General features: G+C 41.4%; 1 protein-coding gene and 1 pseudogene across 1 annotated transcript in view; one reads left to right on the forward strand and one right to left on the reverse strand.

Moving 5' to 3' along the window:
- Positions 1-18,121, forward strand: part of LOC112224105 (katanin-interacting protein-like) — a 50,118-nt gene extending 31,997 nt beyond the window's left edge. Inside the window, 10 exon segments of the mRNA XM_042305894.1 lie at positions 91-169; positions 327-504; positions 9,791-9,956; positions 10,290-10,480; positions 10,951-11,015; positions 11,657-11,767; positions 12,405-12,646; positions 14,639-14,799; positions 15,539-15,624; positions 15,836-18,121. Coding sequence (XP_042161828.1) covers positions 91-169; positions 327-504; positions 9,791-9,956; positions 10,290-10,480; positions 10,951-11,015; positions 11,657-11,767; positions 12,405-12,646; positions 14,639-14,799; positions 15,539-15,624; positions 15,836-15,894 — 1,338 coding nt within the window. The 3' untranslated portion in view covers positions 15,895-18,121.
- LOC112224104 lies at positions 2,434-3,431 on the reverse strand (annotated as a pseudogene).
- Positions 18,122-19,601: the final 1,480 nt, after the last annotated feature.

The following is a 19,601-nucleotide window of genomic DNA, read 5'->3' on the forward strand; positions in this document are numbered from 1 at the left end:
AGGCTACCTGCCCGATTTGATACAAGACGTGCAGGTTTTTTTCCAGCCCAGCACTAACATTTCTGGTTTCTATTCACTGCCATCTTTCAGTTAAAACTCCATCTGAACCCTACTGATGGTCATTCTGAGGAGACCCTGGAGCAGATCCCAGGAATGTACAACGGAAAGTGTGAGTACTCTCTTCTAAGTTAGTGTTATTCATGATTAATTCCTCATTTTAAACACAGGACTGTATTTTGCTCTCTGTAAAATGTTGCTAGCTCAGCTTGTTTCATACGGACTCTCTAAGATCTCTCTCTCCTTCTCTCCCCCCTCCCCATCTTCAGGCCTTAGGATAGAGTTGAGCATGACGTGGGGGGACTCCCACTACCTGGGACTGACAGGGTTAGAGGTGGTGGGGAAGGAGGGGGACAGCCTGCATCTGGACCTGACCATGGTGGATGCCTCGCCACGGGACCTCAACAACCTGCCTGAGTACAGCCAGGAAGCACGCACCCTCGATAAGTCAGTACTGTGTGTGTGTCTGTGTGTGTGCATGCGTGTCTCTGACCTCACACTGCTGACAATGTAGATGGATCTAACTGCGTAACTTCTGACCACAGAATGTACAGGTAAGTGAGGAAATAATGGAAAGGGATAAAGTGTATTAAAAGCAGGGGCTTCCACATGTGTGGTTCATGATTTAATTAAGCAATTAACATCCCATCATAATTAGGGTCATGTATAAAAATGCTGGGCCGGCCATTATTTTGGCTATACCCGCATAGGAGGACAATGTCCCCATCCAACAGGGCACGAGTGGTCACTGAATGAAAGTCACCAGATCTCAACCCAATTGAACACTTGTGGGAGATTCTGGAGCGGCACCTGAGACAGTGTTTTCCACCAACAAAACACCAAATGATGGAATTTCTCTTGGAAGAATGGTGTCGCATCCCTCCAATTGTTTTGTTTATTAGGATCCCCATTAGCTACACATTTTGTTACATTACAGCCTTATTCAAAAAAAAAAAATGTAAATGCTCATCAATCTACACACAATACCTCAAAAAACAGAAATACCTTATTTACATAAGTATTCAGAACCTTTGCTATGAGACTAGAAATTGAGCTCAGGTGCATCCTGTTTCCATTGATCATCCTTGAGATGTTTCTACAACTTAATTGGAGTCCACCTGTGGTAAATTAAATTGATTGGACATGATTTGGAAAGACACACACTTGTCAGTAAAAGGCACATGACAGCCCAAAGACTCTCAAACTATGAGAAGCAAGATTCTCTGGTCTGATGAAACCAAGATTGAACTCTTTGGCCTGAATGCCAAGCATCATGTCTGGAGAAAACCTGGCACTATCCCTACGGTGAAGCATGGTTATGGCAGCATCATGCTGTGGGGATGTTTTTCAGCAGCAGGGACTGGAGGACTAGTCAGGATCGAGGGAAAGATGAACAGAGCAAAGTTCCTTGATGAAAACCTGCTCCAGAGCAGAGCGCTCAGGACCTTAGACTGGGGCGATGGTTCACCTTCCAACAGGACAATGACCCCAAGCACACAGCCAAGACCAAGCAGGACTGGCTTCGGGACAAGTCTCAATGTCCTTGAGTGGCCCAGCCCGAGCCCTGACTTGAACCCAATCGAACATCTCAGGAGAGACCTGAAAATAGCTGTGCAGCAACACTCCCCATCTAACCTGACAGAGCTTGAGAGGATCTGCAGAGAAGAATGGTAGAAACTCCCCAAATACAGGTGTGCCAAGCTTGTAGCGTCATACCCAAGAAGATTTGAGGCTGTAATTGCAGCCAAAGGTGCTTCAAGAAAGTACTGAGTAAAGGGTCTGAATACTTATGAAAATGTGATATTTCCGTTTCTTTATTTTATACATTTGCAAAAATGTTTTTTATTTTATTTATTTTTTAAATCTTTTTGTCATTATGGGCTAATGTATGTAGATTGAGGGGGGGTGAATGAATCAATTTTAGAATAAGGCTGTAACGTAACAAAATGTGAATAAAGTCAAGGGGTCTGAATACTTTTCCAAATGAGCTGTATAGCAGTGCTCATCTACCCACCTGTGATAGGCAGTGCACATCTGACTGTCAGATAGTAGGTTGGTAGGCTGCAGTCTCAGTGTGATGTGAGCACTAGCCCAGTCCCACAAGGGTGCTCAATCACCCTCCTATGGTAGGCAGTGCACATCTTAGAAAGCCAGAGAAACAGTCGTGTGGCTGGTGGGCTGCAGCCTTGGTCTTCTCCACATTCAATTATAGCTGTAGATTTGTGTTCCTTTTTTATATATCTTTTTCATTATTTGTTTTGAATTTTTCAATTTTAACTTTTGGGGTTCATCTAAGCCAAATGTACCCTCATTTTAGCACACAAAATATGTGAATCATCATTTCCCATCAAAACTTCCCCTTTCCTAGTCTCTGAATTAAAGTTCCTCCCTCCATTTTGAAATGCCAGACTGGAGGAGGCTCCTCTCCTCCTGGCTTTCGTTTTTTTGGTTGGCAAACAGTTGGAAGAAATAGTGCTGCTCCGTGGTCATCTGGAGCATGTTGCCATGCATCAGGTTGATGATAGACAGGCAGCTCTCCCAGAAGATGTCCCTGGAGCTCTCCACCAGGAAGGGTCTCTGGGTAGGAGTTCTCGTTGCCCATGTAGGAGCAGGTCAGGTAGAGGCAGGTGATCACCATGGCCTGCAGCTGGTGCTCGGTGGCTGCTTCGGAGGAGACCACCTTGCGGCACAGCATGTAGACAAACACCACATTGGCTGGGGTGAGGATGCTCTGGTTCCCCCAGCCGTGGTTGAGCAGGAAGCGGTCTACACTCTGCAGCCACAGCCCTGGGTCGTTCGGGGACAGATTCTGGAGTCGGTAGCAGTGCCGACACAGGAACTCACCCAGTGCAGCAGTTCACCAGTTGAGGCCTGGACTATCACCCTCTTGGGCATGTTGGTGGCCACGTTGGAATTGGCGAGGACATTTTCTGAGCTCTTGGTGAGGTCTGGGGTACTCTGGTCCTGGGTGAGAGTGGACAGGTTGGTGCAGGACTGAGACTTCTCCAAGTGTCTGTTGTTGAGGTGGGTCACGCTGTTCTCATTGATCCCGTTGGGCTGCACCTTCTTGGAACCCTTCTTCCGCTTCATGTTGATGATTGAGCAGCGCTTCAGGTTCTTGCCTTTGGCGTTCCTGCTGTTCTGAACAGCCGTGTCATGGCCCACACTGCCCGGCCCATCTCGGGCCTCCCTGATAGCTGGGTGAGAGAGACTGGACATTTCCCATGGTGACTGGGTAGCAATCAGGAATTGGATCATGAGACAGTATGAGCAGACTAAGAAAATAAAGGAGCATGTCATACTTCATAATGTTATCAAGTGATTTAAGAAGGGATGTCAACGTAACTTGTAGCGACGTAAGAAGCTAAATTCAGTTTTCCATCAAAATAATATTTATTGTAAGCTAACGTGACGTAATAAAGGAATTTACATATGTCGCAAGATAATAGATAATTTGACGTTTTTCAAATCGCCAGATCATTTTCCATTAATGGATGTCGATTTAACTTGTTTGACTCCTATCTTTTGTAAATAAATCCCATTTGCGCATGTGCATAGCTGTAGATAAATCCAACAGGAGAGTTTGAGTAATGAAAGTTGGACAGAGGAGCTCAATCTCCGAGCAAGTCACACTTGGACCAACTTCAAAAAAACAAATGTTATTTTCTGGCAGTAGTCCTTATTCTGTGCCAGATGTTATTTAAGTATCAAAACCAGACAGCACCATTTTCTTGTTTTTTTTATTTATGGATAGCCATGGGCACGCTCCAACACTCCGACATAATTTACAAATGAAGCATGTGTTTAGTGAGTCCGACAGATCAGAGGCAGTAGGGATGACCAGGGATGTTTTTTCATAAGTGTGTTAATTAGACCATTTTCCTGTCCTGCTAAGCATTCAAAATGTAATGAGTAGTTTTGGGTGGCAGGGAAAATGTATGGAGTAAAAAGTACATAATTTTCTTTAGGAATGTAGTGAAGTAAAAGTTGTCAAAAATGTAAATAGTAAAGTACAGATACCCCCCAAAAACCTACTGAAGTAGTATTTTTACACCACTGGACCCAAGGAGCCAAATGTTTCACCGGAAGTATACACCTGAAGCATCCGGTTGGAATTTCCACTTTAGTCGACTCCTGGGATTTCTCATTGTTGCAGTTCAACTAGGAGGACTGGCATGAGCATAATGCTGCCCATTTGCCTATAAAAAGGCCTATTTTGTTTGAATATAGGTGGTGTTGTGTAAGAACTAGAATATTTCAATGATATTTCTGCTGTGTGCAGCCTTGACGGATCCCATGGGATGATGCGGCGCACTCTACGCTGATGAACCTATTCTTTGCCATGTTATATCCCTATTCAGACGGGTATTACTAGAGACGCTGGTTTTGTCATTATTGTCCAAGCATGTGCATTATTCCAGAGGATGATTCACACAGGATTTGTTTTCCTAAACTGCCCTGAAATTATTTAAATGTTTTATTGAATTGACTCTTGTGACGGAAGCCTGGAGGTTTTTATTGTAGGCGTGAAGTTAGTTCAATGTCATATCTAGACGATAATAGGCTACACTGATAACTCGTGCTTGGCTGCCAAATGTATAGGTCTCCCCATAAAATTTACATTGATGAAGTGTGATCCTAATCATTATTTTAGCGATCCATCCATGGTAGACGTCCTTCCTAATAACAATGCCCCACATCCTGCTGATTTGAGCTGCTGAACCGTATTTGCACTTGACTGTGTTTGTGGATGAAAGGGAGAAAGTGAACTTGCCATTTCCAAAGTTTAGCAGGGATGCTACTTTGCGATCTATTGCCAAGAACAGGGCATTCCAACCCTGTTCGTGGAGAGCTACCATCCTGTAGGTTTTCACTCCAGAAACCTACAGGATGGTTGGTAGCTCTCCAGGAACAGGGTTGGAGACCCGTGACCTAAGACATCAATAGCTAGCCAGGTTTTCATTAAATAAGCTATAGGCCAAATGTTTTATTGCACAATAGCCAAATGCATCTGTTTAATTAGGCCTATGTTCAACTTCAATTCACTGGCACTATGAATAATAGCTTAGCCATACTCATTGATAGCCTAATATGTAGCCTACTTTCATATATACATTTTGGGGGATTTACGAGGCATTGCTAGATTACCAAAATATAATCTATGTGCAGGGTTCTGACTCTCTCTCTCTCTCGCCTGCTCCCCTTTCTCTGTATCACTCTGTGTACAACAATAGTGTTAAACATCATTTTTGAATGACTACCTCATCTCTGTACCCCACACATACAAGTATCTGTCAGGTCCCTCAGTCAAACAATGAATTTAAAACACATAGACCAGGGTGATTTTACAATGCCTCGCAAAGAAGGGCACCTATTGGTAGATACAGTGGGGCAAAAAAGTATTTAGTCAGCCACCAATTGTGCAAGTTCTCCCACTTAAAAAGATGAGAGAGGCCTGTAATTTTCATCATAGGCACACTTCAACTATGACAGACAAAATGAGGAAAATAATCTAGAAAATCACATTGTAGGATTTTTAATTAATTTATTTGCAAATTATGGTGGAAAATAAGTATTTGGTCAATAACAAAAGTGTATCTCAATACTTTGTTATATACCCTGTGTTGGCAATGACAGAGGTCAAACGTTTTCTGTAAGTCTTCACAAGGTTTTCACACCCTGTTGCTGGTGGTTTGGCCCATTCCTCCATGCAGATCTCCTCTAGAGCAGTGATGTTTTGGGTCTGTTTCTGGGCAACACGGACTTTCAATTCCCTCCAAATATTTTCTATGGGGTTGAGATCTGGAGACTGGCTAGGCCACTCAAGGACCTTGAAATGCTTCTTACGAAGCCACTCCTTCGTTGCCCGGGCGGTGTGTTTGCGATCATTGTCATGCTGAAAGACCCAGCCACATTTCATCTTCAATGCCCTTGCTGATGGAAGGAGGTTTTCACTCAAAATCTCACGATACGTGGCCCCATTCATTCTTTCCTTTACACGGATCAGTCGTCCTGGTCCCTTTGCAGAAAAATAGCCCCAAAGCATGATGTTTCCACCCCCATTCTTCACAGTAGTAGGTATGGTGTTCTTTGGATGCAACTCTGCATTCTTTGTCCTCCAAACACGACGAGTTGAGTTTTTACCAAAAAGTTATATTTTGGTTTCATCTGACCATATGACATTCTCCCAATCTTCTTCTGGATCATCCAAATGCTCTCTAGCTAACTTCAGATGGGCCTGGACATGTACTGGCTTAAGCAGGGGGACACGTCTGTCACTGCAGGATGAGTCCCTGGCGGCGTAGTGTGTTACTGATGGTAGGCTTTGTTACTTTGGTCCCAGCTCTCTGCAGGTCATTCACTAGGTCCCCCCGTGTGGTTCTGGGATTTTTGCTCACCGTTCTTGTGATCATTTTAACCCCACAGGGTGAGATCTTGCGTGGAGCCCCAGATCGAGGGAGATTATCAGTGGTCTTGTATGTCTTCCATTTCCTAATAATTGCTCCCACAGTTGATTTCTTCAAACCAAGCTGCTTACTTATCGCAGATTCCGTCTTCCCAGCCTGGTGCAGGTCTACAATTTTGTTTCTGGTGTCCTCTGACAGCACTTTGGTCTTGGCCATAGTGGAGTTTGGAGTGTGACTGTTTGAGGTTGTGGACAGGTGTCTTTTATACTGATAACAAGTTCAAACAGGTGCCATTAATACAGGTAACGAGTGGAGGACAGAGGAGCCTCTTAAAGAAGAAGTTACAGGTCTGTGAGAGCCAGAAATCGTGCTTGTTTGTAGGTGACCAAATACTTATTTTCCACCATAAATTGCAACTAAATTCATAAAAAATCCTACAATGTGATTTTCTGGATTTTTTTTTCTCATTTTGTCTGTCATAGTTCAAGTGTACCTATGATGAAAATTACAGGCCTCTCTCATCTTTTTAAGTGGGAGAACTTGCACAATTGGTGGCTGACTAAATACTTTTTTGCCCCACTGTATGTAAAAATAAACTGACATTGAATATCCCTTTGAGCATGGTGAAGTTATACATTTCTTATTTAATGGTGTATCAATACACCCAGTCATTACAAAGATACAGGCACCCTTCCTAACTCAGTTGCCGGAGAGGAACAGAACCACTTTGGGATTTCACCATGAGGCCAATGACGATTTAAAACAGTTACAGAGTTTAATGGCTGTGATAGGAGAAAACTGAGGATGGATCAACAACATTGTATTCTGTGCTTACAACTTTGTGCCAACAGTTTGGGGAAAGCCCTTTCCTGTTTTCAGCACGACAATGCCCCCGTGCACAAAGCGAGGTTCATGCAGAAATGGTTTGTCGAGATCGGTGTGGAAGATCTTGACTGGCCTGCACAGAGCCCTAACCTCAACCCCATCGAACACCTTTTTCGATGAATTGGAACACCAACTGCAAGCCAGGCCTAATCGCCCAACATCAGTGCCCGACCTCACTAATGCTCTTGTGGCTGAATGGAAACAAGTCCCTGCACCATCAAGTGAAAGCATTCCCAGAAGAGTGGAGGCTGTCATAGCAGCAACGGGGGGACCAACTCCATATTAATGCTCATGAATTTGAAATAAGCTGTTCATTTTTGGCCATGTAGTGTAAATATTGTTCTTGGAATTAGAGGTCAACCGATTATTGGAGGACCAAAAAAAAAACGATACTGATTAATTGGAAAATTTTTCAAATTTGTATTCATTATTATTTTTTACATTTTTGTATATATATTTGTAATAATGGCAATTACAACAATACTGAATGAAAACTTTTATTTTAACTTAATATAATAATAAAATCAATTTAGTCTCAAAGAAATAATGAAACATGTTCAATTTGGTTTAAATAATGCAAAAACACAGTGTTGGAGAAGAAAGTAAAAGTGTAATATGTGCCATGTAAAAAAGCTAATGTTTAAGTTCCTTGCTCAGAACATATGAAAGCTGGTGGTTCCTTTTAACATGAGTCTTCAATATTCCCAGTTAAGGAGTTGAAGGTTGTAGTTATTATAGGACTATTTCTCTCGCTACCATTTGTATTTCATATACCTTTGACTATTGGATGTTCTTATAGGCACTATAGTATTGCCAGCCTAATCTCGGGAGTTGATAGGCTTGAAGTCATAAACAGCGCTGTGCTTCAAACATTGCGAAGAGCTGCTGGCAAACACAGGAAAGTGTTGTTTGACTGAATGCTTACCAGCCTGCTGCTGGCTACCACCACCCAGTCAGATTGCTCTATCAATTATCAAATCATAGACTTAATTATAATGTTATAAACACACAGAAATATGAACATTATGTAATTTAATATGGTCGAATCCGGAAACTATCATTTCGAAAACAAAACATTTATTCTTTCAGTGAAATACGGAACCATTCCGTATTTTATCTAACGAGGTGGCATCCCGAAGTCTAAATATTGCTGTTACATTACACAACCTTCAATGTTATGTCATAATTATGTACAATTCTGGCAAATTAATTACGGTCTTTGTTAGGAAGAAATGGTCTTCACACAGTTCGCAACGAGCCAGGTGGCCCAAACTGCTGCATATACCCTGACTCTGCTTGCACAGAACGCAAGAGAAGTGACACAATTTCCCTAGTTAATATTGCCTGCTAACATGAATTTCTTTTAACTAAACATGAAGGTTTAAAAATATATACTTGTGTATTGATTTTATGAAAGGCATTGATGTTCATGGTTAGGTACATTGGTGCAACTACAGTGTTTGTTTTGCGAATGCGCTTGTTAAATCATCACCCGTTTGGCGAAGTAGGCTGTGATTCGATGATAAATTAGCAGGCACCGCATTGATTATATACAACGCAGGACAAGCTAGTTAAACTAGTAATATCATCAACCATCTGTAGTTAACTAGTGATTATGTTAAGATTGATTGTTTTTTAAAAGATAAGTTTAATGCTAGCTAGCAACTTACCATGTCTCCTTGCTGCATTCGCTTAACAGGTAGTTAGCCAGCCACGCAGTCTCCTCGTGCAGTGCAATGTAATCGGCCATGCCGATTAATCGGTCGACTTCTACTTGGAACCATGGGGTCTATGGACTTGGGCTGCAGTGGCAGCGTGTCAGTGAGCATAACCAAGTTAAAGAAGGTTATGGTTCCCTATATAGGTCTCTGACAGTTCAGGCCTCATGAGGCTCTGACAATTCAGTCTTCTCAGATAAGTATTAGGGGAAAGGTGGCTTCTGTAACCCCTTTTTGGAGCCGGTTAAACCTGTGTGCTTGGACTGCCGTGTGCCTGCTATTTTGGTACCCTCTAAGCTGGCTTAGGGTGTGATTGTATGTCTCCATAGTATGTTATACTGAGTGACCGACTAAATGGGAACGTACAGTTATGAATAACTACTGTTCCCTGAAGGAAGGAACGAGGTGTAAAATATTTTTGCCCTGCACCGTCAGGGGTTTTGGGCTTGCTGAAGAGCGGTACTGAATTTAGGAAATGAATGCAAGCCCCGGTATTATAGCAAGGAAGGCGGGGTCTCCGAGGGCTGGCTCTGCATCCATTGACCCATTGGGTGTGATTTCAGTTCTTACGGTGAGGTGAATGTGATTGGTATTGACTCTCCCCGTAATATTTTTCTACCTTATTCCCTCCTTCAGGGAACAGTAGTTATATTCATAACTGTAAGTTTTAATTTCCAACATATTCCTGAATCAGTGAGGTGTCTCTCTCTCTCCTCTGTCCAGACTCATTGATGGCCACAACATCACCACTGAGGACCAGCACATGTGGCTGATTCCATTCTCCTGTGGCCAGCACCACACCCTGACGGTGAACTTTGACAAGGCCCAGACGGTGGCTGGCCTCCGCATCTGGAACTACAACAAGACCCCAGAGGACTCCTACAGGGGGGTGAGAGAGAGAGTCACTGGGACTGGCTTTAGTAGCCTGGTGGAAGTGTCAATTCAAAATGAAATATCTGGGCCCTGTAGGTTGCTTTTGCATTTATGAGTCTTGTCATTAAAGGTGCAGTGCATTGTAGTTGTACAAATATATACGCAATTACTATACATATATGGAATTACTATACATTAGTAATGCCATAGATCCTCTGCCATAGATCCTTAAAGATATTTAAATATTGACTGATAAAAAAAAATTGTTACGGGGTGAATCCCTATTCCTTACGAAAACACATTTGTTAAGATAACCATTTCTTATTAACCCTATTCATGTGTGCTCCAGGTGAAGGTGATCCATGTGTCTCTGGACGATACGCTCATCTCTCCAGCAGAGGGCTTCCTCATCAGGAAGGGACCAGGGAACTGTCACTTTGACTTTGCTCAGGAGATCCTCTTCATCGACTTTCTCCAGACCCCCACCACTGGCCTGGTCAACAGCAAGAGTACAGGAGAGGACTCGGCCTACACACTCAAGTGACTACTTACTTGTAGGCTAGTCTGGTCCCATATCGGTTTGGGATTTTTTTATTTTATTTTACCTTTATTTAACTAGGCAAGTCAGAACAAATTCTTATTTTCATTGACGGCCTAGGAACAGTGGGTTAACTGCATGTTCAGGGCAGAACGACAGATTTGTACCTTGTCAGCTCTGGGGTTTGAACTTGCAACCTTCCGGTTACTAGTCCAATGCTCTAACCACTAGGCTACCCTGCCGCCCGTCTTACTAATGACCATACGAGTTGGCAAGATGGGACAAACAGATCTGGGACCAGGCTAATTGTTTTAGCCTCTCATAAAATAGCATTCTGGCTATTATCTCCACTGTGCCAAACACCTAGTCATGTATCAAATGAATCATTCATACAATAATTCATATGCTCTACTACTGTAATGCAATACAATATGGATGTCATTTTAAGGTTTGTGTCTTCGATGGTTTTCAGGGCTGGCTCCAGAAGACAGGAGCAAGCCAGCATGGACTACGAGGCCCCCATCATGCCTTGTGGATGTATCCTTCCTCCTGCTGCACACAAGACATAGTCCCACAGAATATTGTCCCCAACTACATTCAGCCATTGGATGATTTTTTTCTTAAGCGGATGGTCGGGAGTCCAGAACATAATTATAAATCATTTGTACACAAGAAGCCTAAACAGATATAGTATTTGACAAAAACATATCAAACCCTGATTACATTGGGCTAAGATCACATATTTCTCTCTATTTATGCATGAGAATACTTTAATTTAGAATATTTTCTAAATGAAAATCACTTTCAGCTGATTTACTGGTGATTGTATAGTCTTTTATGTCCAACAACAAAAATGTTATATACATTTTTACAAATCTTGAGAAATCACAGATTTGGCCCGCTGCTTTTACTGACGTAACATGTCACCATACATAGACATACAGAAATTCTGCGACCAGTGCATCAAATTTACAAACAAAATATTTCACCTTTTAGTAGATAGAATTGACAATATACAGTATATATGTTGCCTTTCATAAAATACATACTGTACATATTCAATGTCATTACAACCAGTTTTGCCTGCTTGAGATACTGTGATCACTAAATGACTTGACTGTAAAAGTCCTAAGTGTGTACACGGCTCCACGTCTCTTCCTTAACCCTTGACCCACCAGTCATCTTCCAGCTGCAGCTACTGACCACCTGGGGTGACCCCTACTACATTGGCATGAACGGCTTGGAGATCTATGACCAAAATGACAAGAAGATACCCCTCAGTGACAACAGTATCCTACCTACAATGTTAACACCACAAACACATACACACACACACTGAGAACTGCTGCAATCTACACTTACAACCAGTGTCTCACTTGACCTGACTGGCTGAGCTAGCTAGCGTGAGACTTCAAGTCTGGCCTAAGACTGGTCATAAACCCTGGTCCTAGAAATCCACAGGGTGTACCGGCTTTAGTTTTAGCCAAGCATTAAAACACCTTATTCAGTCAATCAAGGTTGTGATGATTAGTTGAATCAGGTGTCTTTAGTGCTGGTGTGGAACGAAAGCCTGCTCTCCCTGTACCGGTTGTCAATATCTGGCCAAGTTGCAAAGTCGGAAGCACCGCCTAGTTCTACAATCTCTTCTTCTAATCTGTTTTTAAACCTAACCCTAACCTTAACCACACTAGTTTTTGTTTTCATTTTTTTTTTAATGGAATTTCGATATAGCCAATTTTGTAGCTTGTTCATATAGTGGGAATCTCATGTACCATCCCTGGACCAAGTTTGGTGAACTCCCAAACTATAAATGTACCCTGAAATAGTAAAAGGGTGGCTTCCAGTAGAGGAAATGGAAATGGCAGGAGTAATGACACAGTAGTCAACACAGTTTGGCTGAGTCCATTCTTTAAACAATGCTTCTAGATGTCGCTGCGTTCCCAGACAGTGTGAATGTCCTGGACAGTGTGAACGGTGACGTGAGGACTCCAGATAAGCTGGTGGATGGAGTGAACAACTCTCATGATGGCATACACATGTGGCTAGCACCGGTACTCCCCGGACTGGTGAATCGCGTGTATCTCATATTTGACCAGCCAGTGACCGTGTCCATGATCAAACTGTGGAACTACTCCAAGACACCACAGAGGGGGGTAAAGGAGTTTGGGGTAAGTCAGTCTTCTGTTCTCTCTCCTCAGCACAGTAACACAGACTATATTCATCAGAGAGACCCACCCAGATCTTAGGACTTGGGAGCAAAGCAGAATAAGGATCATTTCAGACTATAATGGTCTAATAAAGTACTAATATTAGGAATTCTTCCCTAGAGTTTTATTTCACCTTTTATTTACACAGGTAATTAAATTAAGAAAAAAAATCTTATTTACAATGATGACCTGTCAAACATCAATAAAGAACAATTACATTATAGATTATAAATACACACATCTATACATATCTACAGTGCATTCGGAAAGTATTCAGACCCCTTGACTTTCCACATTTTGTTACGTTACAGCCTTATTCTAAAATAGATTTTTTTATTTTAAGTCCTCATCAGTCTACACACACAACCCCATAATGAAAAAGCGAAAACAGGTTTTTGCAAATGTATCAAAATAATTCAACAGAAATACCTTATTTACACAATAATACACCATTCAGACCCTTTTCTATGAGACTTGAAATTAAGCTCATATGCATCCTTGAGATGCTTCTACAACTTGATTGGAGTCCACCTGTTATAAATTCAATTGATTGGACATGCTTTAGCAAGGCACACACCTGTCTATATAAGGTCCTGCAGTTGACAGTGCATGTCAGAGCAAAAACCAAGCCACGAGGTCGAAGGAATTGTCCGTAGAGCTCAGAGACAGGATTTTTTTCTAGGCACAGATCTGTGGAAGGGTACCAAAATATTTCCGGCCAAACTCAGCAATCGGGGTAGAAGGGCCTTGGTCAGGGAGGTGACCAAGAACCCGATAGTCACTCTGACAGAGATCCAGAGTTCCTCTGTGGAGATGGGAGACATTTGCTGAAGTACAACCATCTCTGCAGCACTCCACCAATCAGGCCTTTATGGTAGTGGCCAGACGGAAGCCACTCGTCAGCTAAAGGCACATGAAATCGCACTTGGAGTTTGCCAAAAGGCACCTAAAGACTCTAAGACCATGAGAAACAAGATTCTCTGGTCTGTTGAAACCAAGTTGAACTCTTTGTTCTGAATGCCAAGCTTCACGTCTGGAGGAAACCTGGCACCATCCCTATGATGAAGTGTGGTGGTGGCAGTATCATGCTGTGGGGATATTTTTCAGTGGCAGGGACTGGGAGACTAGTCAGCATCGAGGGAAAGATGAACGTCGCAAAGTACAGAAAGATCCTTGATGAAAACCTGCTCCAGAGTGTTTAGGACCTGACTGGGGTGAAGGTTCACCTTCCAACAGGAAAATGACCATAAGCACACAGCCAAGACGACGCAGAAGTGGCTTCGGGACATGTTTCTGAATGTACTTGAGTGGCTCAGCCAGAGCCCAGACTTGAACCCGATCTAACATCTCTGGAGAGACCTGAAAATAGCTGTGCAGTGACGCTCATCCAACCTGACAGAGCTTGAGAGGATCTGCAGAGTAGAATGGGAGAAACTCCCCAAATACAGGTGTGCCAACCAAGCAAAAAAATGTTTTACCCAAAAGCATCTGGTCTCCCAACCAGGACCAACCCTGCTTAGCTTCAGAAGCAAGCCAGCAGTGGGATGCAGAGTGGTAAGAAGACTCGAGGCTGTAATCCATGCCAAAGGTGCTTCAACAAAGTACTTAATAAAGGGTATGCATACTTATGTAAATGTGATATTTCAGTTTTGTATTTTTTATAAATTAGCAAAACGTTCTAATTTTTGGTATGTCATTATGTGGATTGTGTGTAGATTGATGAAAAAAAAACAATTTAATCAGTTTTCTAATAAGGCAGTAACGTAACAAAATGTGGAAAAAGTCACAGGGTCTGAATATTTTCCAAATGCACTCTACATACACATCAATACATATCTACATATACACATCTATATACACATTGCTGTAAACAAGAGTCTGTTCTCTGTTAAACTTTCTGGGCTTAAATAAGGGGTAAAAAATGAATGACTACAGTAAGCCTTCCTTGTGTAGCTGCTAGTAGATGACCTCCTGGTGTATAACGGCATCTTGGACAGTGTGAGCCAGGCGGCGCGGGGCATCCTGCCCACCTGTGACCCGGCGGTTCCCTACCACACCATTCTCTTCACCGACAACGCCCACATTGCCCACCGTGAAAGGAACACTGTCATCAGGTAACCCAGCATGGGATTGGCTGCTGCAGCAGCCTGATAAAAGCAAATTATTTCCCTGTCCATCGAAATTCACGCATGTGCGGATATGTTTGGCTGCTTGTCCATCAACATGCACACATGCTTATTGGTTCTTCTGTCTAGCCGCTGTCAACATGAGAATGCAAAATCATTTACCATATCCACATGATGTGAGTTTTTTCAAATGGCAGGAGACCGTGGCTACCATAGTGGGACAAACTCTGTATTTTCAAGGACAGATGTTCCTATCAGTTATAACAGTGTGTAATTGGCACTGAAGTCTACCTCCTTTGTGACTCGTGTTCAACGAAGATGTGCTCTCTCTACTCCAGCCCCCGCGGTAGCAGACATCGCGATCTGAAACAGTGAGTAACAGAGTCCCTCATTAGCCTTGTCAGTCAGTTATAAAAAGTTGTGTTCATGTTCCCAAGTCACCTCCAACCCACAGCTTGGCTTGTGATGCCATGTCCTTCTATAGTAGTTCCAAACAGACCTCCTAGTCCCTTGTCACTCATGTATCTTGTCTCTCCAACTTTCTGTAACTTCATTGTAAGACACGACTTGAACCTGCTCGCGTCAAGCTTTGTTGCCGTCAGTCAGTCCGTCCTTAGTTTTTGTGTTATCCGCAGCTCCCATGCTCCAGCCTTTCATATACCTGGCCAGATTATGCAGAGACTCAAGTGAAACTGGTGTGTTATCCCCTCCTTGTGTTGTTTTTCAGCAATTATGTGGAGGACCAAGATGTGAAGATGACCAATGAGAACGAGATAGTCCATCACCACAAGAAGAAACAAACAGCTGATCCAGGTAAGTAATTCAGCCAGAATGTCTTTGTTCAGTATATACTGTATACAAACATATCAAAGGCACAAACGTTTGAATTCCCCCCCTGCCTGCTGAAAACATTAAAAAACAGAACATTTGAATTTCTGATGTTTTGTCTATTTTTGTGTGTGAAGCAGCCTTCATTTTTTGGACACTAATGAAACAAAACCATATTTGCTTTCTAATCTTGCAGCGCTTCGGCCTAAAACCTGCATGACAGACACTGGGAAGCTCGGGAAAAGGAGGTACTGACAGATGGACAGACGGACGTTGATGGAGTCCCACTGGTCAAATGGAGGGAACAGAAATGAAAGGATGACGGTTTACTGACAATCTGCACTATCCCACTCGGGGGGACTTTTAATACAAAGCCTTGACCAGCTGAAAAGAACCATTTCCATTGCCCTCCATCAGTAATTACACTGTAGGGAAGTGTTGCCTAGTGACAGCCCTTGTGTGTAAGTTGGGTCTACTTTAGAAGAGGACAGAGCTTGTACAGAACACATTTTGTTTGTATCCATCTGGCCACAGGATCAGCCTTCCATTGTCTCATTGGATTGGTTTTCTTGCCACTCGTTCTCTCTAGACTCCTACGTTTCATCAGATTAATAGTACCTGTGTAGTATTACTACATCACATAATACCTGTGTAGTACTACATCAGATGAAGAGTACGGTACCTGTGTAATACTATGTCAGTACTACATCACATGTATAGAACCTTTGTTGTTGCACCTGTTTTGACTGCCCTTTTCACAGTGTCAGGGTGAACCTATATAAGGCTGCTATGTCGGCCATCTTCGTGCCTAGTTCTATTACAGCTCCTATCTGTCGCTGCTTCTCGTGATGTTGTGCTGCATTCTCCTGCTGCCACTGATGCACAGATACTCAAATATGAATTCAGTGGCAACAAGTACACTCTTAGTAGATGGGATCTAGATCCTATATTTATAAATGAGTTGTATTCATGAAAAGCCTAGTGGGCTATAGATTTGATAGCCCCTAGCCTCTAGCCTAGTGGCATAACACATGGAAATGTAGTAATGGACCTGCAATCTGCACCAACACACATGAATGCTATGCAGTAAACCTGTTAAGGTTTTCTCATGTCTGTTTTATCTAGGTGCATTTGGTGGCAGATGGGGTTTTAATACAAAGGGTGGAGAATATGACTGCCTTTTCCATAAAGTAGAATCAAGCAGAATATTGGTCACATTGAAGCAATAGGTCTGATACAGTTGAGCCATGCAAGACCACTCCATTTGCCTAAAGGCCCAATGCAGATGTTTTATATCAATTTTAAATAATTTCTAGGTAACAATTAAGTACCTTACTGTAATAGAATTCTGTTAAAATGGGAAAAAGTCATTTTTTAGCAAATAACTATTTCTCAAGCAAGAATGTTCCTAGGACTGTATGGGAGTGGGTTGAGTAGGGAGGAGGAAACTGAAAACTAGCTGTTATTGGCAGAGTGGTTTGGAACTCTCTTTGTTATTGGTCTATTAAACAATTTACCGCATGGTGATATCACCATGGAAAGCCGAAAATCCCGCCCATGCAGACCTGCTGATTAGAAGGACCTATCAGGAAATAACACTGATCACATTTTTTCATACTTTTACAGTGTTAGTTTCATCAACTGTTGTACAATATGATAGAAAACACAGGGGGAAAAAATTGTGACTGCACTGGTCCTTTAACACAGAAACAGTACACTTGCTTCTTAGATGTATATTTTACAGCACTGAATATATTCATCTATAATATTTTGGATTAATGAATATATTAGTGAACGTGTGTATATATACACACACCCACAGTTATTAGAAAAACTTATTTGAAAAATAAGTGACCTTTATTGAAGTTGTTTTATGTGAAAATATTTTTTGAGACCCATTTGTTTGTGAAAGTTGTCAAATATAATTAATACCAAAAGTTTATTGGAGATATATTACCAATATATACATTGTTGTGTGAACATCTTGTTTGCTTTTGGTTGAAAAACACCTAAGAATATGTAACCAGAAACAACTTAATATTTAATATGCAAACACTGAAACCATACCTCAAATAGGGAAGATGTGATCTTTAAAAGGGATGGCTATTTGATGAAATCTTGTTTTTATCTTGAATGTTTGAGTAAATGTTTGAGTATAATCCAGTTGCAGTTTTATTCCTATACCCAGTAGTATTTGTTGCATGGACAAGTTACCACGGTTGAGCCACAATATAGCCTATTTCTTACTTTATACCCTTGTACTGAATATGACAGAGGAGTTGCATTGTTTTTTTGAAATGCTGTTTTATGTATTTGATTTTAAAATGTCAGTCTACAGGTATTCACACTGCACCTGAGTGATGATGGCTATTACTTGATGTGTGACATTCTGTTTTGAAATATTTTATTTTTTTAATCTTGTTCAAATACATGTATATTTCATGTAGGTACATTTTAATAAATTAAATAATTGAGAAACCAAGTGACAGAGTTGGTCTTGGTGTCATGATGTCAGACAATACAATTATTCTCTTTTGATAAGGAATGACTATGGTATTGAGTTATACTCTGCTCACATTCTAGAGGAGCAGTACTTGGAGAAAAGGTGGTGGAGGACCAACCTAGATTTCTACAACTCATGCAAACATTGCCATGAAGATGAGTTCTTTGGAGATGCCTCAGATTTCCCCGGGAAAGTCCATTCCTCCCTCTGGTCTTCCCATTTCTGAATCTGGGGGCAAACACGTAAAATAAACATTTACTTGACAGACCATAGTAGTGCCTGAAGGGGGAAAAAAAAGAAAAATGTTGTAGTTATAACAGGCCAATTATCTTGCAGGATTTGAATTTGGATTATGTACAATATCTAATACTTTGTCAAATACTAATAACTCATTTCGTAATGGGTCAAACTAGGTCAATAATCTCTAAGAGAAATCTGATGTTTGAATATTAACTCTGCTGACTAATGAGTTTGCCTTTGTATTGCCACGATGGTTTATTTGCTTGACTAAATAAGGCCAAAGTCATGTTTAGCTGAGAATACGGCAAATATTTCTCCACTAATGCTTACGTACTGTATTGTACCAGCAATAGTTGAAAGTTGGTTGAAAACAAACCCCCCTCTAAATTATGTCTTTAACACTTTGAACCCAGTGACCCCTTTAAGAAAAAAATGTCATACTTGAAATTCAGTTGTGTACATGTGAGCAAATCACATTATGTAACATAATATCCTGTGGTTTTGCTTTTTGAATGCTGAAAAATGTGTAACAGTATGGTTGAACAGTGGACACATCACCTTATACTGTACAAAACCAGTGAACCAGTAAACAAACCCACGGTAAATTTGTGTTATCAATACTTCAGAAATCTTTCCAATTAGTTTCAGGATTTTTAGGAAATGTGGCACAGTGATTTTTAGATCCTCTTATACCAGTCACATGGGTCAGTGTCGACTCCTTTAGCATCCATGGATTTTTGCCACCAATGATAATCTATAAATATAGCAACAACAATGAAGATGTTAGGGGAAAAAAGTGTAAATCTATAAAAAATAAAAAAAATGTATGTAATACATCTTTAATATGCAATTAAATAAAAGTGAGAATCAAACATGTATTGCTTTTTCAATGTCCACACCATAATTGAATAAAACAGGTGTTTTTCAGTATATATCAAGAAACAGCCTACACTTGTGCTTACTTTCACTGTCTATCTCCTTTCTCTGCTCTGCCTCTTTGCCTTTTTGACCGAAGCACATGTAAGTTACAAACAATCAATGCAATGGTAACAGACATAAATTAAACGGGGCCTGCTAGGGCACTGTAATGTTAACTGCTAGATTACCGGTATTACCATGACTTTGATAGTCTCGAAAGTGGAAGGTTTTTATTTTTTGGGAAATGTTCTGTGGCTAAATCTACCCAGTTTGCTTTCTTGGCTGTCATATGATACTAAAA

Source organism: Oncorhynchus tshawytscha, linkage group LG25 (assembly GCF_018296145.1).
Source record: "Oncorhynchus tshawytscha isolate Ot180627B linkage group LG25, Otsh_v2.0, whole genome shotgun sequence".
Lineage (NCBI taxonomy): Eukaryota > Metazoa > Chordata > Actinopteri > Salmoniformes > Salmonidae > Oncorhynchus > Oncorhynchus tshawytscha.